The 26,327-nt window shown below is 51.5% G+C and overlaps 3 protein-coding genes across 4 annotated transcripts; 1 reads left to right on the top strand and 2 right to left on the bottom strand.

Moving 5' to 3' along the window:
- Positions 1-163: 163 nt before the first annotated feature.
- Selenom (selenoprotein M) lies at positions 164-2,829 on the bottom strand. The gene is made up of 5 exons (XM_004843470.3): positions 2,450-2,829; positions 1,203-1,238; positions 970-1,004; positions 576-654; positions 164-497 (listed from the first exon to the last, which is right to left on the bottom strand). The coding sequence occupies exons 1-5, from the start codon at positions 2,666-2,668 to the stop codon at positions 351-353; spliced, it is 516 nt and encodes a 171-aa protein (XP_004843527.2). The 5' UTR covers positions 2,669-2,829; the 3' UTR covers positions 164-350.
- Positions 2,830-9,335: 6,506 nt separating this feature from the next.
- Positions 9,336-19,793, top strand: Inpp5j (inositol polyphosphate-5-phosphatase J). 2 transcript variants are annotated; one of them, XM_004843472.4, is made up of 14 exons: positions 9,336-9,452; positions 9,972-10,168; positions 11,725-12,995; positions 13,333-13,446; positions 13,566-13,674; positions 13,901-14,017; positions 14,300-14,475; positions 14,859-14,970; positions 15,201-15,310; positions 15,449-15,632; positions 18,229-18,366; positions 18,524-18,601; positions 18,726-18,830; positions 19,015-19,793. In XM_004843472.4, the coding sequence occupies exons 2-14, from the start codon at positions 10,064-10,066 to the stop codon at positions 19,522-19,524; spliced, it is 3,129 nt and encodes a 1,042-aa protein (XP_004843529.2). In that variant the 5' UTR covers positions 9,336-9,452; positions 9,972-10,063; the 3' UTR covers positions 19,525-19,793. The 2 variants fall into 2 exon arrangements, with proteins under 2 accessions (XP_004843529.2, XP_021112882.2); XM_021257223.2 differs by lacking the exon at positions 9,336-9,452 and having other exon boundaries at positions 9,856-10,168.
- A 71-nt stretch (positions 19,794-19,864) lies between these two features.
- Positions 19,865-25,530, bottom strand: Pla2g3 (phospholipase A2 group III). The gene is made up of 7 exons (XM_004844070.4): positions 24,899-25,530; positions 23,803-23,935; positions 23,413-23,547; positions 22,825-23,132; positions 22,077-22,206; positions 21,854-21,970; positions 19,865-21,092 (listed from the first exon to the last, which is right to left on the bottom strand). The coding sequence occupies exons 1-7, from the start codon at positions 25,392-25,394 to the stop codon at positions 20,918-20,920; spliced, it is 1,494 nt and encodes a 497-aa protein (XP_004844127.3). The 5' UTR covers positions 25,395-25,530; the 3' UTR covers positions 19,865-20,917.
- Positions 25,531-26,327: the final 797 nt, after the last annotated feature.

Genomic DNA, 26,327 nt, shown 5'->3' on the forward strand with positions numbered 1-26,327 from the left:
CTCTTTTGTGGGTGGGGGTCGGGCTGTGAATTATCCCAGGAAGGTCCCCAACTCCCGAAGCCAGGCAGTTAGGGGATGTGAGGCCTTCGGAGGATATTCTGGAGCTCCTATTCTGACCTCCCACACCACCTGCCTGCAGCAGCGAGGAAGAAGTGAGCCTCAGTCAAGGTGTAAGGGTATTTAGTGGAGCTGGAAAAGGAAGGAGGGGGGAGGCCTTCCCCAACCCTATTCCTGCTGGCTAGAAGACAGGCATCAGTCCTCAGCGAGGGAGGTGCTCCCGGGATGCTGAGCACTTCATTCGGTCTTCAGGGCTCAGGCAGGGTGGCCCCAGCTCCGCTGTGCCCTCGCACCTACAGGTCAGCACGATCCGGGGCCTTAGCCGGGGCCCACAAGTACTCGGGGGGCACCTGAGCATCGCGCGCCACCTTGCGGTAGAAGCCGAGCTCCTGCACCAGCGCGTTGATCTCTTCTCGGGTCATTGGGCTGAGTGGGATACGCTGAGGTGGAGAAAGGGTGGGGTCAGCTTGTGGGGCCCCACCTCTCGCTCCACCCCCGCCCGCCTCCCAGTGCCTCACCTCTAATTCCTCGTAAAGATTGTTCAGCAGTACGAGTTCGGGGTCGGCCCCAGGGAGGTGTTTCATCACCAGGTTGTGGCTGGAGAGGGTGTTAAGGAGGGGTAGCAGTGGGAAAGGGAGGTTAGGGCAGCACTGCTTCCGGTACCCAGATGGGGCAGGGAACCCGTTTACAAGTGAGGAAATTGGAGTTCAAAGAAGTAAAGGGCCCCTCTCTTCACCAATCAATCTCTTGCCTAATACACAATTTAGAGACCACCTCAGAATCCTCTGGGCAGTCAACAGAATCAATTCTACTTGTCAGATGAAAACCATTTGCCATCTCTATCTCTGAAGTTAAGTAAAAGGAGATTCTTCTAAGTCCCCGCCCCATTTCCCCTTCCCCAGAATAGGATACTACAATGGTATGTCCTCGGTGACGAAGGCCTTCACCTGGGGAGGAATCAGAGCATTAGAAAACCCAACCCCAAACCTCTCCACAGGCAGGAGACTGCAGCCCAGTGAGGTCATACATCGAGTCAGAGGCAGGCTCCTGACTCCCAGCCCCTGCCCCCAACCACTGAGACCATGCTGTCCATTCTCCAAGAGGCTAGGGGAGTCAGAGCTGGAGACCCCTTCCTTCAGACTCACCTCCTTTAGGCGGTTCAGCTGTCATCCTCCACAGGTCTGAAGGGGAACAAAAATGAGATAGGTCAAGATTCCCTCACATCTTACTCCACCAGGACTATCCTCATCTCTGGGTTGGGTCAGGCTGTAAATTATCTTTAGAAGAGCAGTTTCCAGGGTGTGATAGAGGTGGAGGTCCCTTATTGGCAGAAGAGGTAACAGGGCACAGGTGGAGAAACTCAGGTCTACAGACACCAGGAAAAGAGAAGCAAGGCAGAGACGCACAGGGAGCTTACTTAGCCCTGAGGCTCTTGCCTGAACCCTGTTGACTGCTGACTCCCAATGCCCAAGAGATAGACATAATAGCCCTGTGCCTCTTGGACAGTGGAGATCTGGGTCTGCCCTTCTGCCCCTGAAACCTTAGGGCATAGGCAGGCCAGAAGGAAACAGCTCAGAACTGCCCTGGGGGCCCCCATTAGCAGTACCTGCCATCTGGTCCCTACCCCACCCCACACAGTCCAAGCCCTGCCAGCCACCTGCGGCCCAGCCCCACAGACCATCTGGTTGTTTCTGTCACTTGGCAAGGTTGTGGGGCCCCACCTTGCATTCCTTGAGGGGAGGCCACCTCCCAACAGGAGACCAGACTCTAGGGCCACCTATTCTACGGCTCCCTTATCCTACTCCCCTTTTGTCAACCAGAAAACTAAGGCCTAGAAAAAGGCTGTGAGGGACCAAGTCATAGCAAGATAAACTCAGGAGGGAAATTTTCTAGCGGGGAAGGTGGGGCGATAGTAGTGACCGAGTTCTCAGCCCCTTTCTGTGGCTCGTACATAGTGGGAGGAGGCTCCCCAGAAAGTGTTCCCCACCCCAGGAGAAAAGACAGACACGCTCTGGAGCCCCAAACCCTAGAACTAGAGTGGAGGAGGAATTTCAAGGAAAAGTGGAGCATGGGGGATGGGAGGATTGGCCGTGAGGAGATTCGAGTCACAGATCCTAAGGAGTTAGGGGACTGGACCAATAATGTCGGAAGCCCCCTGCCCGACCGAATGGGGAGCAGGGCCAGGACGTAAGGTCGGTGTCTCAGGCCTTCCACAGTGGGCTGGGCATCCTGGTGCTGAGGACCAGAAGGAATGGTCTCGGCGCCATCGAGGAAGAAAAGAAAGGGACTTGGGGCTGGCGTGCTCCTGGGGCCATAACTGGCGACAGTCGTAAGGATATGGGGTTGTAGGGTTGGGGGGCCATGGTACCGGGAGTGGGGGTGGGGCACTCACCTCTACCCGGGCCCGGGCCAGGCCGCGCAGACGGTTCCAGTTCGGCCGATAGTTGGTGACGGCGGTGGCTGGGACCACAAGCGCCACGAGAAGTAGCAACAGCGGCGGCGGCGACAGCAGGAGGCCCATCGGAACCTTGCAGAAAATGATCCGCAAGCTGGAGGAGAACCAACGGGCCGCTGCGCCACGTCTGGGCCCACAGACTGGCCCCGCCCCCATCAGAGTTCCCGCCCCGAGAAAACCACGCCCCAGCGTTAGGTCTACGCCCCCGGGCTGGAGTGGTTGCCTCCCGCTACCTCCCTTCACTGTCCCGACTCCTCTCTGGCCTTCACTTCCCCAGACCCGAGAAAGACCATCCTCCTGCGGACTGAGTGTGGATGCTCCTGCCAGATGCAAACACACAACGCCACTTCCTGCCAGCAGAGGGTGCAGGCGGAACGTGGATGGACATGGGAGTTTCTGGGTCAGACCCTCGAGTTTTAAAAGATAGACACTCGAAAAAAAAAAAAAAAAAAAAGATAGACCCTGAAGCCTGGGAAAACCTTGTTTGAACATTTTTATGTCTTTGGATGAAATCCCAATCAAGGTTTCGATTTCCCAGAGCACACATTGTGGTGATAGAACATTACCAACCCCGTAGGAGTTGAAAGGATAAAGGGGTTAATACACATAAAGCTCATTAGAATAGTATCTGATGTTGGCTTTCGTTATTGGTTAATTTTTTACTTCATCAATGTCTCCATGAACTCCGTTTTGCCGTTTAGGAATCATGCTTAAAAATGTGAAATAGGTAAAACTGTAGATCTGAGATTTGAACTCAAAACTCACTATCTCATCTCACCAGACCAAAAATGATTAGATCAAGGTGCAGCTTCCCCTCTTGATGCCTTCAGCAGACACAGGTATAGTCAGGGGTCTTTTGTAACTTACACAGATTCAACTAACCTCCAGTTGAAAATATTTGGCAGTAAAAATTACATCTGTACTGAACAGATACAACCTTTTTTCCTTGCCATTATTCCCTCAATATCATAACAACTATTTATGTAATATTGACATTGTATTAGGTATTATAAGCCATCTAGAGATGATTTAAAGCACACGGGAGGAGGTGGGTAAATTCTATTCGAATACTGTGAAACTTTAAATAAAGGACTTACTTGAGTATCCTTAGATTTAGGATTTGGGGTGGGGCTGTCCTCAAACCAAGCAGTCCTCCACAGATACAGAGGGATCATTGTGCTCTTTTCCACTGAATCCAGAGAATCATTCCTAACATGCACCAAGGCTACATTACAGCATTCACAGGTGGGAGGTATTGTTGCATTCCTCTTCCTTCATTTAAAAAATATATATTAAGCCAGACATAGTGTTGCACACCTGTAATCACAGAACCTCTGGAAGGCAGGAAGATTGCAAATTTAAGGCTAGCCTGGGCAATTTAGTGACTTAGCAAGACCCTGTCTCAAAATTTAAAAGAGGGCTGGGAATGATCCTGGTGTAGTGGTACATCCTATAATCATAGCACTTAGGAGGCTGAGGCCAGGAGGATAGCCTCGAGTTTAAGGCCAACTTGGCCTACATGGTGAGTTCAAGCCTAGCTTGAATTACAAGTGAGACTTTGTCTCAAAACAGACAGGACTAGGGATTTAGCTCAGTGTTGCTGCCACCTACCTTGAAAGCACAAGGTCCTGAGTTTGATCCCTGGTACAAAAAAAACGAAAAAAACAAACAACAGACAAATAAAAAAAGGGCCATGAATGTTGTTCATTATGGACGCTCTGGTTTGAATCCCCAACACCACCACCACCTCCCAAAAAATGCACTTTACAACTGATAAAAAGAATTTAATCTGGATTTATTATTATTATTATGATGATGTCTTTTCCTCCCAATTTTAAAAGAAATTAAAACATGTTGCATGGACCCTATTTATGATGCCTACGATGACTCCAAATAAGTCAGGTCTACCCTGAACCTTTTGCTTGCACCCTGAGACCCCTCCTTTACTGACTTGATTGTAAAGATATAAAAATAATAGACTTAGAGCTGTTATAATGTCTACTTTCTATAAATACCTGAAGACATTGTAAATATGATTGGGGTAGGCTATCTCTAACACTATATTTATTGCTGTGGAAATATGAATTCACCAGAGCTTCCTGAAGGGCAATTTGACTCAACAAATTAAAGTCCTACGAACTTTTGTTCAACCTAGAAATTCTACTGCCCCAAAGTAATCATCAGAAAAGGGACCAATTGTTAGGTCAAGGCTGTTTATCAGAACACTGTCATGATGAAAAACTGGAGGCACAACTTAAGCCTACCACAGCAGGGGATGAGTTAAATAAATGATGATACTTTCATGGATGAAAAACTATGCAATTGTTTAAAAATTTGTAGTATAGTGCCAAGTGACACAGAGAGTGTTCATAGTTATGGTACTAGATAACAGCAACAGGAAAAAAGCTATCAAACAGAAATATAGTAATCAATTGGGAGTTGTCATCCTCTACACTAAAAATCACAGAAAACCAAAGTTAAACTGGTTTAAATAATAAAAGAAATCTGTTGGCTCAATTATTTGCTTATTTTTGCAGTACTGGGAAATGAACCCAGGGTCTTCACATTGAGCTACATCCGCACCCTCTGTTTTTATTTTTTATTTTGAAACAGGGTTTCACTAAGTCACTCTGTTGTCCAGGCTGAGCTCAAACTTGCAATCCTCCTACCTCAGCCTCCCAGAAAGCTGGGGTTAATGTCATGTGCCACCATGCCCACCTGGCTCAAATAATTTTTTTGTTTTGTTTTGTTGAGTCAGAGTCTCACTATATAGTTCAGGCTGGCCTCAAACTCACAGCCATCTTCCTGCCTCAGTCTCCTGAGTGCTGGGACTACAAGTGTGTGCCACTATGCCTGGCTCAAATAATTTTTTAAAAGTCCAGTAGTGGGAGGGCTTTAAGTAAGTGTTGGTCCAGCTGATGAAGTCACCAAGACCTGATCTCTCTCCGTTCTACTTTTCATACTGTCAGCTGATCCCTAGGTCAATGATCTGCATGTTGTCAAGACTGGTTGACAACAGTAACCAGAATCAGTCTTGTTCATTCATATCTAATGAAGGTGGGGTCAACTTTCGTCTTTTTGGAAACCTCCTCAGGAAAGAAAACAAGCTTTCTTTTCTAAATCCTCAGTAAGTCTCCTTATATTTAACTAGTCCCCTAGGGCTGGGGATTTAGCTCAGTGGTTCCAGTGCCTGCCTCGAAAATGCAAGGTCCCGAGTTCGATCCCCGGTACCAAAACAAAAACAAAAAACGAGTCCCCCTCCATGATCCAGTGACGTGACACAGAAATTGTTCGTTGGCTTAATCAATTGAGTGAGTCCTACTCCTGAAGCTTCGGGCAGGGTCAGTTATATTCTGGTTCCTGTTAAGGAGATGGATTGTAATGAATGTTGTGACAGCAGTACAGTGGCCAAACAATTTTGTAAAATATGTATATATAAATATATATAACTAGACTAAAACATATCTAGAAACAATTGGAAAAGTAAAAATGATCATCTCTTGGTAAGTAACATTATTAGTGAATGTCTTTCTCCTTTATACTTTTTCTGTATTATAACTATGCATTAACTAAACACAAATAATAAGCTTTATTTGCAAAAACAATGGAACATATCCCAGTGGCTCGCTCTATCCCAATCTCTATTCCAGCAGGGACCCCAGAGTGACTGAGGCCAGGGCCTGTGGTTTTTCCTGCTGAGAGAGCCAAACTCCAGTGCCCCATGAGCCCTTGTTGTTCACTGGACAGATGCCACCAAATCACTCTCTTTGCATTAACCTGGACACTGTGGCCTGTGGAAGCCATACTGTGGGCTGCTGAGGGTTGACCAGACAGCCAAGAGAATCAGCAGTGGAGACAGTGGCCGCAGTATTACCAGAAATAGTCTGGCATCAGCAGCATGTGAGACCCAAACTCTCTCAGGACAAATCTCTGCTACTAATTCATACCCTATGTGGCTATAATGTAGGCCAACAGCCTTTCTTGGATAGGAAGGTCAGGATCAGCCCTTGGTTTAAGAGCAGGTTTAGAACTGATTCTGGACTGGAGTCAGGGCTCAGTCAATAACTGGTCTTAGTCTTCAGTCTGTGAACAGGATCAAGGCTCAGACTTTGACCAGATTCAGGGCATAGTTGGGTAGTTGGAGGTCAAGGCTAAGTATGTGACCAGAGTAACTAGAGTTTTCATGACCAAGGGTAAGAATTCAATCTGAAATCAGGGCTTAAGCAATGATTAAGCTCAGGGCTCAGCTTATGACCAAGATGAGAGTTTAATCTTCCACCAGAATCAGGGTTCAGTTTAAAACAAGGGTTACTCTGGACTGAGTAAAGGATCAGTCTATGATTAGGGCTTAATCTTAGGCTAAGGTCGGGGTTCAGTCTATGTGCAGAATCAAGGTCTCAAGTTGAAATTAGCTTTTTATCAGGCTTGGATATCAGGCTCAATATGTGATTAGTCAGGGCTCACTCTAAGGTGATAGAATTCAGTCTAGAGCTGTAGTAGAGAGGCTCTGTCTTTGCATGACACCAGGGCTCAGTCAACATCACATTAGGAAACAAGTTGGATGTGGGATTAGGGCCATAACTAGGGCTGTGTTCTGAGTTGCAATGAAGAAATTTCTGGAGATATGTGAGCCCAAGGTAGGTCAGTCTGTAAGAAACGAGAACCCCCAGGCAAGCTTAGCAGGGTCTGGTCCCTGCAGTCAGCTTTCCCTTGCCTACTGAGGCTGGTGTCCTAGAGCCTTCTAACCTACATGGCTCTGCTGCTTGAGATCCCCTCGCACCAGAATAAAAATAGCCACTCACTTCAGAGCAGCTGACAGCGGGTGCCAGGCTGCCTGGGAGGAGGGGGAACCGAAGAGAGGGAGGAGAGATATCTGAGCTCAGCCACAGCTGTGTGACCTTGGGAAAGTCACCCCTCCACCTCCAGCCCATTTCCTAAATGGCAGAATGGAGGGTGAGGATGATTCCTGCTCCAGCGAGTGGAAAGGAGGGGCCAGTGACATAACAAGTAGCACTTGTTACCAGTAAGAAGCCTTAGAGGGAGGTCTTGGGAGAAGCAATTCTCCTTTGTGTCCTGTTTACCCCATTCTCCCTGATTCTTCCCTCAACCACCTTCCCGCAATACCCTTTTCACCCTCTACATATTGCTGGACATTTCCCACATGTTGGCCCTAGCATGACCTCCCTCCAGGTAGACCTGGGTCAGAGTGACAACAGAAAGAAAAGAATGACAGATCCTTCTGTGCCATCTTTAAGTGTCCCTGGAAGGAGTGAAGAAAACAAGGAGAAAAGAAGAAAGAAAAAGACTTCTCTGTCTTTCATGTCACGGTGTGTTTAGTCTGAGCCAATACTCTGGTAGGCACATGTCCAAATTTTGCATCCTCCCACAGGCAGAACCTTCCACACCCATACCTCTGCACCTGCTTTTCCCTCTGCTTTCCAGGCCACTTCTCACTTTCAGTTTGGAAACATGGACTCTCCTTCCAAGAAGGAGTTGAACAGTCACCTTTTCTGCAGGGGAGAAATATCTCCCACCTCCCTCAGAGTGTCCCCAGGTCCATCCTCTACTGTGCCTCAGTTTCTTCTGAAACGAGGACTTACCAGATAACTACGGAGAGTGACTCAGATAATTTTCTCTCCCTATCCTTGACCCAAATAACCTAAAAAGGGAGCCCTTCCAGAAGGGGCTGGATAAGCTGTATCCTCTGCCTTGGGTCCACATGCCACTCTGAAGCACTGAAGAGGGAGAAAGGGAGGGAGCCAGGAGCAGCCTCCGGAGACAGCCATCTCCAGGGGGGCGGTTCTCCCTGGCAGCTGCCCCCGGCCTGCCGCCCTGAGCCCTAGAGCCTGTTATCAACCTCCTTAGTCATCATACCAGGAGCTCAAATATAGCTCCTACTCGCTCCGCCCTGCCCCCCACCACCACCTCCACCCACTTCCTCGTCCCCTTCCTCCCAGGAATACAACCGTTCCAGGCCTCAGTTGGAGCATCCACCAAATGGGTGGGCTGGAGTAGATGATGCGAGTGAGGATGACGATGATGACCATGACAACTAAAGAGCCTTTACTGAGAGCCTGCTTCCGCCAGGGCCTGTGCTAAACATTTCATATGAATTACCTTGTTTAATCTTCACAGCAAATGTAAATATACCTACTGTTTCTATCTCCCTCACAGATATCAGGAATTTCAGCAACTTCCCCCAGTGTCAAGGCCAGAAACAAAGTCCCTTGTTGGATCTGAGCTGGGGATTTGGGGAGCGGTTGTACCCCTGGGCAGAGGAGCTGTCTGCATACTCATTCACATGACACTTGGCAGGCTTCCAGAAGGTTTTGGTCCCCATCCCAACCCTAGGACTGGTCTTTGGGGCCTGGATCCCTCCCGCCACCAATCAAGATTGCATTAGGAGCTGGTAATCTTGGGAGCCTAACTTCTCATTTGTAAAATAAAAGTCAGCCAGCCGGCCAAGGTGAGTTCAAATTTTCCTTTGCTCTCTGGTGACTTGGGCACCACTGCCATGTCCACTCTTATACCCACCTTCACCTTATCTCCACCTTCACCTCCAACTCTACCACCACCTCATCCATCACCATGACCTTGCCGGGGATTTAGCTCAGTGGTTTTGCCGCCTGCTGCGAAAGCACAAGGACCTGAGTTTGATCCCCGGTACCAAAAAAAACAAAAACAAAATAACACCTTCACCAACTCTGCTGCCCCATCTAACCTCCACCCTCATTGCCATTACCACTGTCCTTTCATTCTACTTCCATTGCTATGATCTGTACCTTTGTTATCACCTCCACCGCTCCTCCAATTTCATGACCAGGTGACCTTGAGCAAGTTTTCCTCCTGAACCACACCCAGTGTACTGGAGAGAGGAGACCTGAAAGGGGCTGGCTGCAATGGGACAGGCCTGGCTGTGGGGGCGTCTGAGGGCAACAAGGTATCTGCAGAAGAGGAGGGGCTGGTGCTGAGATTGAGATGGGAGAGGACTCCAGTGGCTTGAGCCCGAGTGTCTGGTTCTGCAAGGGGAGGAATAAAGCCAAGCAGAAGTGGGGCTGTGTAAGAGGGAGAGCAGATACCAGGCCTGAAAATGGAGCAAGGGTGGGGGCCGAGACAAGGCCTAAGCTGGCAGGGAGTCAGGAAGGTCACAGGATCAGTTAGGGACTCAGTGTAGCTGAGGCCCTGCAGAGGGTACTGACCTCTGAACCACCTGTCTTGCAGGTGTGTTTATGCTCCTCCCAGGAGCACGGACTTGCCAGGCCTACCGGCCCGAGGGTGGGGGCAAACAGTGGGCCTCCTCCAGGCTTCCAGTTGGCACCTAGGCTAGGCTGATGAGCACAGGTCATCCACCATGGACAGTCCAATCTCAGCAGCCAGCTTGAAGGGTTCCTGGGGGGAGCCACCTTGCTCCGGCCACCTCCAGGCTAGGAAGTAGGCGCCTGTGCCTTTAAATTCTCAGCAGGTTGAAACGGCTGATGACATCACGGTTCCTGGGAGCGGAGGAGCTGGAGCCAGAGCCCAAGGGAGCCCGGGCTGCTGGGGGCTGCAGACATGGAGGGGCAGAACAGTAGTGGCAATGGGAGGCCAGGGACCCGGGCTGGCCTGGGCTCCTTGCTCGTGCCTCTTGGGGTTTCTCAAACTGGAACACCATCTAAGGTAAGACTCCCCAAAACCCGACCCTCATTCTGCATCCCTGGTCTCACACCCCATATATACACACTGCAGGCACCCTGATGCACTGGCTAAGGGGCTGGCACTCTCCTGTGCCCACCATGAAGGGGCTGGGCAAAGAGGTCACCCTGAAGACTGAGGGGCAAGGATGGGATCCCCAAGAATAGATAAGAGTTAGCCATCTCCAGGAGCCCCCAGAAGAGCCCTGGACCTGGACTATGGTATCAGGAGACCCAGCTGTTCTCTAGCTTTGCTGTGTGACCTTGGGCAAGTTGCTTGTCTTCTCTGAGCCAATGCAAAATGAGGGGGCTTGTCTCTGAAGACTGAAACTGTGACATCTGGGATGTCTAAGTTGTCAGTCCTGGAGGCGTTATGGTGGTTGAGGGGGAGGGGGCACACAGTGGGACACTGGGAGCCAAGGGAGATGTCCAAAATGCAGCCTAAAGAGCTGAGTTTTGGGAAAGGAGGCAGAGGCAGAGTTTCAGTTCTCTGAACCGAGAAGGACACAAGACAGAGACAGAACTGCATCTCTGGAGGCAGGATGCAGCCACCCTGGGGCAAAGGTAGACCTTCTTCTGTCCTCCCCGGCAAAGGACACTTTTCCTATCTTCTGAAGACAAGCAACACTGACACGACACCGTAAACAGAGGGCGGATGTGGAAAGAAGCGAAAGCCCCTGAGTGCTCTCCCCACTTGCCACACCTAAGAGGATGCCTGCTTGCCCATCCTCAGGCAGGGGAGAGGGAGGATAGGGGAAGAGGGTACCACCTGGGCACCGAGAGGGTTGAGACCAGGATCGACCTGCTCTGAATGGTACAACCACACTTGGAAAGCATGGGCTAATGCCACAGCACTCCATGGAATTCCAGGACAGCAAATGGTGGCCTCATAAATGTAGCGAGTGTGAGATCAAGACTCCTCATCTATAGGCAGAGAAACTGAGGCCTTGGGCAAAGAAACTTGCCTAAGGTCACGCAGAGCTGGGCTGGGAATCTACATAGCCAGTCCCCAGCTCTTGTTCCTGCTTGGAGTTTTGGGAATGGATGGCAGAGAGGGCTATGACCAAGAAGGTTGGGATGCTGGATGGTGTTGGTAAGTGGGAACTGAAGGGCTTCTGGGCTCCATGGAGCAAAGGAGAGGTATTTAATAGGCTGGACCCGTGTGCCCAGTGTTGGCAGAGCTGTGTTGTCAGGTCAGTGCCTATGGCTAGAAGAGCTTCTGGGACTGTTTTGAGAAGGCTGCCCAGGGAAGCTGACCAGGATAGGCAGGGATCGGGTACACTCAGATTCACTTTGTTTTATTCAAGTCAAGGTCTCAGTTTCTACACCTGTGAAAGAAGTTTTAGACTGAGAAGGGGACAGGCTTTGTGTCCTGTCTCTTCTAAGAGAGAAGCTGACCTGCAGCAGAATGGATTTTAGTGAGATAGCAGGAAGAACTTCCTTGGAAAGATATGCCTTTGGAGTCTGCCAGGGTCTATATGGAAGTTAAGGCTCAACTCCCTAGTCAGGGTCACTCTGAGTCACTGATTTGTCCTCTACAAGGTGGACTCAAGTTCTCAGCTCCCAGTGAAGAATGCAGCCCCAGGACCCTTGGAACCAAGTTTGGCTCTGGCACCTGTGGCACCACGAGCAGCAATGTCACCTTCCTCAGAGGGCCCAAGGCTGGTTCTGGCATCTCCCCGACCCATCCTGTCTCCACTATCTACCCCTGGAGGACACAGAAGACCTCCTGCCCACCGAAGCTCCAGCCAGGTTCCAATATGTGTGGGGCAGTTGGTGGTGTCTGCCTCAGCTGGACCAAAGCCTTCCCCAGCAGCCTCAGGCTCAGTCCTGGCTTCAGCATCCCTGGGGCAGCTGGTGGTGTCTGCCTCAGCTGTGCCAAGGCCCTCCCCAGCCACCCTGGAGACCATCGTGGCTCCAGCTTCTAGAGACAAGAAGCAGTTGTCACCCACCTCCATGGGACCTAAGCCAGCATTGGCAGTTTCAGGCCTGACCCTGGCCCTGGCTTCTCAGGAGGAGCCCCTCCAGCCCCTCTCCAGTTCTTCCCCAGTGCTCAGTCCAGTTCTGTCACCCTCTCAGGAACAGACCCTGACTCCTTCATCCATGGCCTCAGCCCCTGCTCCTATGGGACGGACAGCAGCTAGACAGAGGGATCCCCCAGTCTCCAGACCTCTCCCCACTTCTGAGGGGCAAGTCCAGCCTCCAGCTCAGGCATCTGATCCTACAATCTCCCCATCCTTGATCCAAACCTCCCCAGATCCCCGGTTCTCCCCAACCTTTCGAGCCCGGCCTGAGGCTCCCCAAAACAGCACTGAGGATCCTGTCCTGCCACGGCCACCCCAGACCCTGCCCTTGGATGTGGGCCAGGGCCCTCCAGACCCTGGCACCCGTTCCCCTGGACTTCTGTCCCCTACCTTCTGGCCAGGGACCCCCTCAGGCCAGACGGTGCCCCCAGCTCTGCCTAAACCACCTAGATCTCACAGCCGCTCCCCCAGCCGCTCCCCTAACCACTCTCCCTGCATCCCCTCAGCCCCTGAGATGGCCGTCCCCAGGCCTGGTACTCAAAGTACAGAGCCTGGCACTCAGGGAATGGGACCTGGCACCAAGAGCACAGGGCCTGTCACCCAGAGCACAGGGCCTGTCACCCAGAGTACAGGGCCTGGCTTCCAGGGTGCAGTGCCTGGCAGGGGCCTGAGCCCCAGTCTTCAAGCCCAAGAAACTCCAGCCCCAGTCACCGCTTCTCCTCCTACATCCACGTCATCATCCTCCTCTTGGTCAGCTCAGCCTACCTGCAAGAGTGACGCTGGATTCCGGTGAGGAGACCCTCTCCCAAGAAAGGATTTGGGGGCTTGAATTTGGAGACTGACTATTCTCCCAGGGTGATGATGTACTCTCAGTTTGTCTCCTGAGGATTTGCCCGAGGGAGGGGTCTGAGTTCACTCTGGGACCCGCAGAAGGCAGCATCTTTTCCTAGGGTTTTGGTCTTTTTCTCAGTTTATCTCACCAGGGAGTATAGATAGGAGGGTCACTGGGCCCATTGTGGCTCCCATCTGCCTCAGTTTTACCTCCCCAGATAGACCCCTGTGGGAGAAAGGGAGAGAGTGGGGAAATGGTGCCCAGCAGTAAATCCTCCTATGTCCCTGATGCCAGGGTCACTGTGGTCACATGGAACGTGGGCACCGCCATGCCACCAGACGATGTCACATCCCTCCTCCACCTGGGTGGTGGCGATGACAGTGACGGCGCAGACATGATCGCCATAGGGTGAGAGGAAGGGCAGGTGGACCCCTTCCTGAATTCCTGGGGCCTTCTGGACCCCTTATATGGCAGGGGTTTCTAGGACGCCCTCCAATCTGAGGCCGCCCCACCCCCAACCCCCCTAGGTTGCAGGAAGTGAATTCCATGATCAACAAGCGGCTCAAGGACGCTCTCTTCACGGACCAGTGGAGCGAACTATTCATGGACGCCCTGGGGCCCTTCAATTTCGTGCTGGTAATGCCCTTCTGGTAATGCCCCTTCACCCTTTGGAAGAGCAGGGGCCTCCTGGATTCCTGGCCCCATCTCTCCACTGACTCACTGTGGGGACTGCTGGACCACTGTTATTGGGTTAGTGAAATAGGAATAGACCTTAAGGACAGGGGAAAGGCAAAGGCAGGGTCTGAGGCAAGCGCACTGTGTCCCAGCCTCCAACCTTGTCCCTTCCGGCTTCCTCCTGCAGGTGAGTACCGTGAGGATGCAAGGCGTCATCCTTCTGCTGTTCGCCAAGTACTACCACCTGCCCTTCCTGCGGGATGTGCAAACCGATTGCACGCGTACTGGCCTGGGTGGCTACTGGGTGAGCCTGGAAGCAGGCCGGGAGGGAATGGGGAGGAAGGTGGCCCTAAATCCCCAGACACCGCTTGTCCTGTGGCCTGCCCCTCTCCAAGCACCGCCCAACGCCACACCCTTTCCCTTGACGCCCCGCCCCCTTCATCTGCCTGCCCCGCCCAGTGCTCTGCCTCTCCCTAGGACTCACCCCGTTCCACCCTCACACTCTCTTATACTCTCCCCTGTGCCTTATCTCCCTGCCTAGCCCCCGACCATGACCCCCATGACCGACCCAGTCCTTTCTCCCTAGGGTAACAAGGGTGGAGTGAGTGTACGCCTGGCAGCTTTTGGGCACATGCTCTGCTTCCTGAACTGCCACTTGCCTGCGCATATGGACAAAGCGGAGCAGCGCAAGGACAATTTTCAAACTATCCTTAGTCTCCAGCAATTCCAGGGACCCGGTGCACAAGGCATCCTGGATCATGAGTATGGCCAGGGGCCATATGGAGGTTGGGTGGAGCTACTGAGGGGGTTGCAGAGTACCCATCTGGGTGGGGCTTGTGGAGAGAAGCGGGTCTGTTGGGGCGGGTGACCATCCAAACTAACTACCTGTAGGAACCAAGAGACAGGTAGCATTTTGATGGGGAGGGGTGGAGCCTGCAGATGGAGCTTTGCTAAGGGGCAGTTGCAACCTATTTCCTCTAGACCTGCACCCCATCCCCTTAGCTCCTTGTTGGGCTGAAGTCTGTGCTGCCACCTACTCACCTACTGGCATCTATAGAGGCACCTGTGCTGTCAAATGGGGGCTGGGAAGGATCTTTGTTGAGCTCTCTCACACCATGGCCTCATTGACCCCTACCTGTGAACAGCCTGGTGTTCTGGTTTGGGGACCTGAACTTCCGGATTGAGAGTTACGACCTGCACTTTGTCAAGTTCGCTATTGACAGTGATCAGCTCCATCAACTCTGGGAGAAGGACCAGGTGGGGAATCCTAGCCTCCACCTTAAACTCTGTGCACACAGAGCATTTCCTGGTACACACTTTTTTTTTTTTTTTTTTGAGACAGGATCTCACTATGTAGCCCAGGCTGCCCTCAAGAGACATACTTATGTAACTTAGGCTGTGGTCCTTACCCTCACCAGCTACACACCCTCTCTGTGTGATGGAGGTCCCAAGCTCTTGTCTAATTCTGTCCTTCTGGACCCCCACAGCTCAACATAGCCAAGAACACTTGGCCCATCTTGAAGGGTTTCCAAGAGGGGCCCCTTAACTTTGCTCCCACCTTCAAGTTTGATGTGGGTACCAACAAATATGATACCAGGTGAGCACTGGGATAGGGTGGGGACATAGGCTGAGGTCTGCTAGAGATGGGAAACTGGGAGGAAGGGCTAGAGGCCAGGCTGGGGGCTCTGACTTTATTCTCAGCCCCTGAAATCCAAGCTACCCCTACTCACTGCAGCGCCAAGAAGCGGAAGCCAGCCTGGACAGATCGTATCTTGTGGAAAGTCAAGGCTCCAGGTGGAGGTCCTAGCCCCTCAGGACGGGAGAGCCACCGGCTCCGGGTGACCCAGCATAGCTACCGAAGCCACATGGAATACACAGTCAGTGACCACAAGCCTGTGGCTGCTCAGTTCCTTTTGCAGGTGAGTCCTGGCATCATCCTCTCCTCATGACATCCCTAGGGCCCAGCTCAGCATCCCACTGTCCACCCTCTCACCTGCAGCATCCATTTATCCTAACAGAGTGGGAGGGGGTGTTATAATCCTCATTTTTAAATGAAGAGGCTGGGGCTGAGAGTCACATCGCTTGCCCAGGGTCACACAGCTAGTAAGAGGAAGAGTTAGGGTTTGAACCCAACCCAGTCTGATTGCAGAGTTCGTGCTATTTTCACTAATCTCTGACTGACTTGCTTCTCCTAAGAAAGGTTTAGGGCAACTTATATTAAAATTCACATATATAAGACAAGCAAAATCAAACGTTTATTCAAATCCTATGTGGCTTGCTTGCTCTCTTTTCTTTCTTTCTTTCTTTCTTTCTTTCTTTCTTTCTTTTTCTCTTTCTTTCTTTCTTTCTTTCAGCCTAGGCATTATGAGAGTAAAGTAGTGATGGGAGAAGGGAGTAGATATATAAAAAAAAGCACAAAGCCAAATTCTAAATGCTTACTACAGTTTTGTACTGTTAGCCCTTTGTATCACAGGTTCAGCATCTATGATTCAACTGTGTATAGAAAATATTCAGAGAAAGTATTGAGTCTATATTGAACACATATAGACTTTTCTTGTTATTTTCCCCCAAACAATATAGTATAACAACTATTTATATAGCATGTACTTTGTATTAGGTATTATAGTCTAGAAATTATTTAAAATATATAGGAGGATGTATGAGGTTATATGCACATACTATACCATTTTATACAAGGTACTTAAACGAACTTGGATTTTGGTATCTACCAGAGTTCCTGGAACCAATCCCCCATAAACTGAAGGATAACTGTATTCAGCATTGAGGTTTCTTGTTTCCAAAGTAAGGGGAAATCCTATAATGTCAGAATTAGATATGAAAGATGGAGAAATCTGAGGCTCTTGTTGAGGTAGGCAGGTGCCCCAAGTCACACAAAGGCTCAGAGCCAGAAGTAGAGCAGGTTAGATCCCATCTTTCCAATCCTGAAAATAAACTCTGGATTCTCCAGGTATCTTGATCTGATAAGAAAGATCCCTGCAGACCAGAGAATGTTTCACCTGGTAACTTGGTCATATGGTCACTTAATGAGACATTTGTCAGTGTCGTTAGTTGGTAATGGATATCTGCCCTTGCCTGACCTCCTGTGACAGGGCTTGAGCCTGAGTTTTAACCCTCAGCCAGGAACCCTTCCTTAAGAATCACTCTTTGGGGAGGATGAGGATATAGCTTAATGATAGAGCACTTCCCTAGCACATGCAGAGCCCTGTGTTCAATCTCTAGCACAGAAAAAAAAATCACTCCTTTTGGCACCCCACTTTGTACTTCCTGTCTTGTCTCTCAAGACTGTCCCCCAAAATGTTACCTGTTGAGTGCCTACTACATGTCACATCTGATGTAGGGCACTGTATATACATCATCCTTTTGAATGTCTCAATAGGCCCTGAGGTGTCCAAAGTCTCCTTTCTGTTTTACTAGCTAAAGAAACTGAGTCTCAGGAAGCTTAGGTCTCTTATCCAAGGCAGCATAGTCAGAATAGGACTTCATAGGGTTTTGACCTTGTGAGCCCTTGGCATTTCAAGTAGCCCAGTAGCCATTCATCCCAGGGACAAGGAGAGAATGTACCAGTTACTTCTGGAACATCTTGACTCAGAAGCAGAAGGAGAGGAACTTGAAACTAGATCAACAGGGGAGTAGACAAAGGCCTGAGTCTGGCACTACCTAACCTAAACCTTTCCTTTCCCTAGGGACACAGGTGGAGCCAATACCATGGCTGCCCCCTACCCTAGCTACTTCACTCACTCTGGTGACCTCTTGGTTGGCTCAGCTGATCCTCAGGGAAGGATACTCAGGGTTCTAATGTCTTCATGGACTAATGACAATTGTTAGCGGGCCCTCCGTACTTCAGGTGGAGAAATTAAGTCCTGGGATGGCTAGAGCCTCACTTCAAGGTCACACAGCAAGTTAGTGGTAGAGGCTAGAAAAGAACTGAGGTCTCTACCTACCCACCCAGGACTCTTCTTGCCTGCTCAGGGGTATTCAGTTTACCCCAGAACACCCAATGTGTTGTAAGACTTTACCTATCTCTCTTGCTAGCATATAGGCAAATCATTTATTGAGCATCTGTTACCTTGGAAAATTTATGGGACGCTTTACAAATGTTATCTCAGTGAATCAGTAAGAACAATCCCAGGTATTATATAAGAGCCTCTGGGTTTACCCATAAGGGACCTGGTAGTCAGAGAGGCTAAGGAATGTGCCTATTGCATAACCTCCCAATGGCAGAACCATTGTAGGGTGGATGTAGGGTGCACTAGCTTCAAAGCTGTGTTCCACTCACTCCCCAAGGAGCTTATAGACAGAAGGAACCCTGGGCTCGGAGGCAGGAAGTTTGACATTTATCCTAGTTCTGTTCTGTCTTTGTTTCCTATCTGTGAAGTATCCTCAAAGTCCCTTCATCTCAACTAATTTGTTCCGACTCTGGCCCAAAAGCCCTGGTTGTGTGGAATGCTAGAGTCTCCCCTTGATGTTGTCCTTTGTCCTGCTTTGCCTGGGCAGTTTGCCTTCAGGGACGATGTGCCACTGGTACGACTGGAGGTGGCAGATGAGTGGGTACGGCCGGAGCAGGCTGTGGTGAGGTATCACATGGAAACGGTGTTTGCCCGAAGCTCCTGGGACTGGATCGGCTTATACCGGGTGAGCAGGAAAGGGGAGGTCAGTGGCTTAGGGGAGGAAGGGGCATGAGGGAACAGCCAGGCATCAAAGCAGGTTTAGGTCACTGGGTGGTCCAGAGTTTGATGCTACCCTGGAGGATTGGAATTAGGAGTCACAACCCTGATTCTTCCTGTCCCAGGTGGGTTTCCGGCACTGCAAGGATTATGTGGCCTATGTTTGGGCCAAACATGAAGATGTGGATGGGAATATCTACCAGGTACTTAAAAGGAGGGGCCGAAAGGGGGAAAGTCCCATTGCCCTGGGGAACTCAAGACTCAGCTTGGAGGGTCCTGAGCCTGCCCCCTGACCCCAATTTGAGCCTATATCCCTGGGTCCACCAGGTGACATTCAGTGAGGAATCACTACCCAAGGGCCATGGAGACTTCATCCTGGGCTATTACAGTCACAACCACAGCATCCTCATCGGTGTCACTGAACCCTTCCAGGTAAATAGGTCATACTATAGAGTTCAGAGGGAGGGACAAATGGCCCTGTCAAATGCCACAGTCTCCACATTCTGCTCTGTGACATCAGACCAGGAGGTCTGCCAATGGGGAGGTGGGGAGTGGTTCCAAGAGGCCTCAATGGCCAAGTGGAGTGGGATGCCCCAGTGACCAGCATTCCCTCCAGATCTCGCTGCCTACCTCGGAGTTGGCCAGCAGCAGCACAGACAGCTCAGGCACCTCCTCGGAGGGTGAAGATGACAGCACTCTGGAGCTGCTCGCACCCAAGTCCCGAAGCCCCAGTCCTGGCAAGTCCAAGAGACACCGTAGCCGCAGCCCAGGACTGGCCCGTTTCCCCAGTTTTGCCCTCCGGCCCTCATCCCGTGAACGCCGTGGTGCCAGCCGTAGCCCCTCGCCCCAGAGTCGCCGGCTACCCCGTGTGGCCCCCAACAGGGGCAATGGCAGCAGCAGCAGCCGAGGCAGTAGTGAGGAAGGGCCCTCTGGGCTGCCTGGCCCCTGGGCCTTCCCATCAACTGTGTCTCGAAGCCTGGCCCTGCTGCCTGCCTTGCGCCTAGAGACTGTAGATCCTGGTGGTGGTGGCCCCTGGGGACCTGATCAGGAGACCCCTGACCCTGACAGCCTGTCTCCTAGTCCCCAGGGCAGGAAGGGGCTAGCGGAAGGAGGCCTGGGGCCCTAAGGGTAGAGTAGGCAGATGGGCCTAGATTCACTGCCTGAATCTTCCATAAACCCACTTGCCTCTCTCCTGCTGCCACTCAGCTGTATCCACACCTGCCACTCTGTCCTGGCCAGGGGTGGCCAGTTGGAGTTCCCCAAAACTCAGTCTTGGCACCTCAACTGTGACAATCAGCAAAGCCCCATCTGGGCCCCCATCTGGGATAGTAAGGGAAATCTGACCAATGTCCCAATCCTGGAGATCATCCATCAGAAATTAAATTCTCCAGCTTCTCTCCTGTCTCCTTCCTAACTTGTTAACAGTTCAGGCCTAGGGATGGTCAGTCAGAAGCAGGGACTAAAGAGGCAAGGAAATGACAGAACTGATATTTACCAGGCACCAGTTATATACAGAATACATGCCATCTTTAATCTGTACCACAACCTTGTGGGCTCAGTGCCATTCTTAGAAACATTTTACAAATGAGCAAACTGAGGCCTCCAGGAGGGTATATCAGTCAGCCTCTCAAGATCAGACAGTTTGGCTGTGTGTTGAAGGAAGAAAATGTTTACTAAATGTTAAGCATTTAATTTTATCTTCAACAACACTATGAGGTAGCTCATGTTTACAATCCCCTTTTTCAGATGAGGGAAGCAAGGCTCGGAGTAGGGAGAGGGAAGTCCATTGCCCAAGGGCATGGAGATTTGAATGTAGGTTTAGGACAGGAGTAGTCCAGGTATGAGCTAGGAAAGACATAGAAACTATTAAAAGAAAAGGCCGGGCTGGGGATTTAGCTCAGTGGTTACACCATCTGTCTCAAAAGCACAAGGACCCAAGTTCGATCCCAGGTACCCCTCCCCCCCCCAAAAGGCCTCCCTGGAAGAAGCCGAGATGGAAAGGCCTTTCTAGCACCCCCATCCTAGATTCAGATACAGGCATTCTGTGACATCCCTAATTTCCTACCTGCTTCCCCAGGCCTCACAGCCAGGTGTTGGGGCTCCCCTAAGCAGGTTCATTAATGTTGCGACATGGACATACACGTACCTTTTTCCGGAACCCGCTGGTGCTGTTGCAATAAGTTACCCTCTCCCCATCTCCATCTGTATGTAAAGTTCCCAGACAAGACCCAAGCTCAACAGAGAGAGCCTTTTGAACATCATATCCAGACACAGAGGGGTCGTGTCACCACCTCAAGGTCATCCAGCGCAGCATGAAATGTGGTCCAGCATTTGGGCCTTGCAGCCCGCCCCCCCAATGCAGTCTCCTGGCTGTCCTTACCAGCTTCTTCCATACTAAACTATGGAGAGGAGCCAAGATTCCCAGGGTCTAGCATACCCAGGGACAAGATGTAAGCTGATGCCTAGGAAAGCTGGAACTAGGGTCACTAACTCTATAACTTCTGTTGCCCTTTGGGTCTTTAGACTGCCTGAGTTAGCTTCAGACATTGGTTGTACAATGACATGGGGGTGACTGGGGGTCGCAAAGGCCGTGCCTGCCCCTTGTCAGTGCCTTTATCCTGGAGTTGGAGTTTCTGCTGAAACTGCAACAAGTGCCGCGCTGACACCTTGATGGCTCTGGGTTCTCTGGAGCATCTGTCAGGTAAGAAAAGGGAGCAGGTGGTCAAGGCTTAAAGAATCCCACCCTCCTGTACAGACAGGAAAATGGAGGCCTAGGGAGGAGCAGGGCCAGGGCCAGGGTCAGGGTCACTAGCAAGGCAGAGAGGGTGGGCTCACATCTAGAAGGAGGAAGAATAAACCTGGGTTAGTAAAATGGGACTGGCTTTGAGAATCACAATCCAAACAAGATTGTGGATTAGGAGTAAGCATTGAGAGCCAGGAGTGGTGATGCACACCTGTGATCCCAGCACTTGGGAGACTTAAGCAGGAGGATAACCTTGAATTTGAGGCCAGCCTGTGCTACATCATGACTAACCTAACAAGACTCTGCCTCAGAAAACCAAAACCAAAAAATAAAGAATAAGCAATAAGGGCTGGAGATGTGGCTCAGTGTTAGAGCACTTGCCTAGCATGCACAAGGCCCTGGGTTCATTCCCTAGTATCACCAAAAAAAAAGTATTAAGTGTGCAAGCAGTTTCCTTGGCTCCTACAACTGTTTTACACATAAGGAAATGGAGGTTGAATCAACTTGTCAAGGACACATAAATGATAGCACTAAGATACACATAGGCCTGAGACCTGCAGAGCTGGACTCAGGACATTATGAGTTAGGGGGTGATGACAGCAGAGCTTGCTGGCCCTTTCCCCATCCCCTTGCCTCAGGCACACAATTGGGATATAAGCAATCCAGTCCATGGGAAAAGCCCTCCATCCCTCCTGGCTCTGCCGCTGCTTACCCTTTGTCCTCAGCACAGTCCAGTGGAGGGGCTAGCTTGAAGCAAGTGGTGCCCAGTAGCTCCCAAAGCATGTTGGCACCTGCAGGTGATCTGTGGAGCTTCAGGAAGTGTGCCAGTCTGCAGGCAAAGGCAGGCTTAGGCTGGGACAGGATCTCACCAGGAAGGTACTCATTCCCAGTGCCTGGCAGCAGGCAACATTCCTTAGGGGTCCAGCAGGCCTCACCGGCGCGTGCAGTTGCAGTGGAAGAGGGGCTCACGGCCACTGTTCAGCAGCTGGAACTTGGTTTCCTGGGGCCTGATCTGGTGTTTACATTGGTCCAGGAGGTGGAAGCTGCAGCAGGCACAGCGGGTACCTGGGGACATGTGTGGTGGTGAAGGGAGCCCAGTCCACTAGGATGCTTTACCACTGCCTGCCACCACCCAAAAAAAACACCAGCACACATGCTCAATCACACAACCACCGTCTCCTTCTGTGTGTGGCACTCATACAGCAGTGCCACCATGGGGAACACACAGTGCTGAGACTATTAAGCAAGGCTAGGAGGGTAAAAGGGGAGAACAGTGCTCCAGGCAGACAGACAGCCTGTATAAAGGCCCTGAGGTGAGAGGAGGCAGGTTGTCTCACTCTACCACTGAACTATATCCCCAGCCCTTGCAGGAACCAAATGAATTTTGTAGAAATGGAGTTTCAACTAGAGGATAGGATCTGTAGGGGCTGGGGGCCTCTGGATGCTGGAGCTTGGTCAGCTGAGATTATGGCATGAGATGGCAGGGGGAGGGAATCAGTGGGGAGTAACATGGTCCAACTTGTGGATTATGAAAATTGCTGAGCTGGGGATGTAGCATGGTGATGGGATATTCTGGGAGGTGTTTGGAGCAGGAAAGAGACAACACATGTCTCCCTCCCATGCACAGAGAGGCAGGGATACCCTCTCATATAAGGAACTGCCAAGGTTAGATTCAGAACTTACCCTGAGGTTTTGGGCCACCCCGTAGATCATGGAGGGCTGTTTGAAGGACCACCAGCTGGGCCGAAAGGGTCACATCAGGTCTGGAGGAGGCTACAGGGGCCTGGAAGACTGTACCATTGGCTGTGCTGGGGTGCCTAGACACTTTCTGCTGTGGTCGTCTCTTCTGTGGGTGCTGCTTCCATTGTGGTTTGGTGGGGGGTGGGCTCTGGGGACTGGGAGGCAGGGAGGTGGCCAGAGAGTTCCAAGAAGCATTGTAATAGGTCCTGGGCTGGAAGTGGGCCAGGGGCGCTGAACCATACATTTTACATCTGGAAGGTAGCAGTTGGTGGCAATCAGTGACTCTGAACCTCTGCTCCCAGAAGCCCTCAGGGTCCTCTCCACAGAGACCAAGTGTCTGCCAGTCCCATCTCCCACCCCACACCTGGTTATGGGGGTATCCAAGAAGGGTCTGCACCCTGAGCCTTGCCCTGAGGAAAAGACAAGACCAACAAGGCATCATTCTCTGGCGGACAGACAGCTCTCCCTCACCAGGCTGGGAACGTTTTACCCCACTGGCTGGGAAAGGACTCAAGGAGGGCAGCCACATACCCGCCCCACCAGTACCACTCCACACACGCCTCCTGCTCCTTCAGCACAAAGCAGGGGATCTCCAGCACATTGAAGAAGGCCACACCCACGATGTCCGAGATGGAGTCATGCTGGTTCCTCAGGCATTGCTGGAACCTGCCCCAGAGCTGGTATTCAGGTCCCTGGGTCACAGAGAGCCTCCTAGCTCCTCCCTCAGCCAATCCTACCACTACTAGCCAGATGGTTTGGGGTCCAAGAAATCTTTCTCTTGGGTCTCAGTTTTCCCACCTGCACTATGGGTTCTAGGCTGGCTGGTCTTTAGGATTCTCTGGAACCCTAGTATCTATACTCAGGAACTGGATAACTCTGCCTTGTCCCTGAGCCCCAAACCCTCCCCTGCCTGCTGCCAACCTGGCATCACAGTCGCAATGGGAGATGGTGTGGAATCGAAAGTTTCTAACACCATAATTGTACTGCAAAGGCGAGATATTCTGTGGGCAGTGGTCATGTTCCCGGCAGCAGAGATCGGGGCCCTGGAAGATCCCTGTGTAGAAGGAAGAAGCATCAGCTCAGCAGGGGCCTAGGCACTATTGCTATGCCTATCTGGTATCAAAAACACAGAGTCTTGGTTCTTACACCAGCCCTGACACAACCCCCCTGGGTGACCTCAAGCCAATCACTTTCCCTCTGTGAAACTCTTACAGTTTCAAAGCTTACAGAGCACACTCAGACTGCAGACCCTTTTGGGCAATTCCCAGTGCTGGGCAGCCCACCCATGATCATGAGGAAGATCTTCCTCAAGAGAGGCGGCATCTTCCCCCAGAGTTCCCAAGCTGACACGCCTAATAAAACTCCAAAGTTATGAATGTGTATTTGATGGAATGGCAAACAGGCAGGGTGCAACATTTCTTATTAACACAACAAGGCATGGCCAGGATGCTAAACTGCCCCACTCAGGTGCCAGATTCTTCCTAATCCTCCATGTACATGCAAATAGCATTCCATCATGATCCAAGCAATAGTGCCCTGTACTGGGCACATCCCAAATACCTAGTACTTCCCACACCCAAGCTCATAGCAGCCCTGCAAGGGAGGTGTCACTTTAGTTTTACAGGTGAGAAAATGGGTTCGGTGAAGGAAAATTACTTGCTTAGTTTGGATGTGCTGAGTTGGGATTTGAACCCAGGCCTTCGAGTTTCAGCACCTGTTCTACTAAATCCTCCTTTTGGAAGTGGCTTCTGGCTCAGAAAAGCCTGGATCCACCCCAGCCTGCCTTTTCCCTCTGGTGATTAATAGAGACTCCCAGATTTGTGTGAAACTTTTCCCATCCATGACTTCATTTAAACATCCCATGATTAGACTCATGGTCATGCTCATTTTACAGATAAGGAAACTGAGTTCCAAATGGTGAAGTCATTCCCCTGAAGACACAGCCTGAGAGAATAGGGGCCAGGGGCTGAAGCCTGTGCCTCCTTAGCCAAATGCCCACCCATACCCCATGGCTCACCCAGCTCTGAGGAGTTTCCAGCAGAGTCCCCAACTCCACACCATAGGGTGCCGGGCACGGTCCATCCTCTTTTTGTTCGAAGGTGCCTTCTGCCTGGTGCTCCACTCTGCTCTACTGCTCGAGTCACCCTGGCCCTGGGGGCCCCTTGGCAGGTCTGACTCCGAAGTGTTGCCAGTGTTCTCTGCAGCTCAGGTCCTGGTGTGTGGATAAAGAAGCGCTGAGTGGGCTCATGAGCACAGAGGGCACTGAAGACTTCAATGAGCTCCGGCTCATCCTGCCAGCTGCATACCTGCAGCTTCCCATGAGCATCCCAGTGGGCAAGGAACAGAGCCAGACTCTGAGCATCCTTGCCCAGAAAGCTCAGGGACCCCAGAGACCTGCCAGGGATGTGCCTGGTCAAGTGGCAGGAGGTGCTGTCCCAGTGGCGCGCAAGAGAACCCCCTGGAGTCACCCCCAGGAAGCCCAGCACCCCCAACAGCACTGCCAGAACTCTCATTTTGCCTGAGCCCAGCCTGGTCAGACAAAGCCCTCTCAGATGCCTGTCCCTACAGCTAGCAGCTGGAAGCAATACCCAGCAGGGTTTGTGTGGCCCGTGTGGCAGGGTCAATGAATGGAGCTGCCAGAGTAGGAGGAGGAAGGAGTATGGGGTGATCTTGGGCTTGTAACCAAATCCACCAGCCAGGCAGGCCACTGATTGGCTGAGGAGTGCACTTGCAGGGCCCACGCCTCCACTCATCTGTCCTTCTCATTGCCATCTAGTCACCTGCTGCCAGCCCCGCCTGGAAGGGGATTGTGGAAGCCAAAGCTTTGGGCCCTGGGGCCAGGGGCCAAGCAGGGTGCTGTGTCTCCTTGGGGAGGAAGGTGGGTTCAGGGGCTTGGAGGAGGCCCCCCAAACCTGTCCTTTTTCCTCCCACTCTAGGAGTGGCTGTCACACCTACTTCCATCAGACTGGCAAGAGGCCATGGACCTGGGCCAGAGCTGGGTGAAGGAGGTGAGGACAGTGCTGGGGCTCTGGGGTACCACCCTGGGAGTTCCCAAGGGAAAAGAAGTGCTTAGCCCCAGGCCCAGGCCCTGGTGCTCCTTCCAAGCCTTGGTTCTTAGAAAGGCTCTTGGCATAACCTGGGGACAGTGGTCCAGGGCTCCCCCACTTTCTGGGACTTTAAGTACAGGTCTGACTTATCAGCAGCTTTCCTGATCTAATGGATGGAGTGACACAGCAGGAGCAGCCCTTGAAAACAACATAGAAGAGGGCTGATGCTCTGGAGCAGAAAATGGACCAAGGGCCAGGTTTACGCCCACCTGTATTTATGGACTATGGTCACCTGGGGGACCCAGCAGGTATCACATGCTCCCTCAAGAGACAGGGGTCTCTTGCCCAGGGATTTAGCTCAGTGGTTCCACCACCGGCCTCGAAACCACAAGGTCTTAA

The sequence above is a fragment of the Heterocephalus glaber genome, unplaced genomic scaffold, assembly GCF_053883595.1.
Source record: "Heterocephalus glaber isolate CG9 unplaced genomic scaffold, H.glaber_assembly_v1.0 deba00001687, whole genome shotgun sequence".
In the NCBI taxonomy this organism is placed as follows: Eukaryota; Metazoa; Chordata; class Mammalia; order Rodentia; family Bathyergidae; genus Heterocephalus; species Heterocephalus glaber.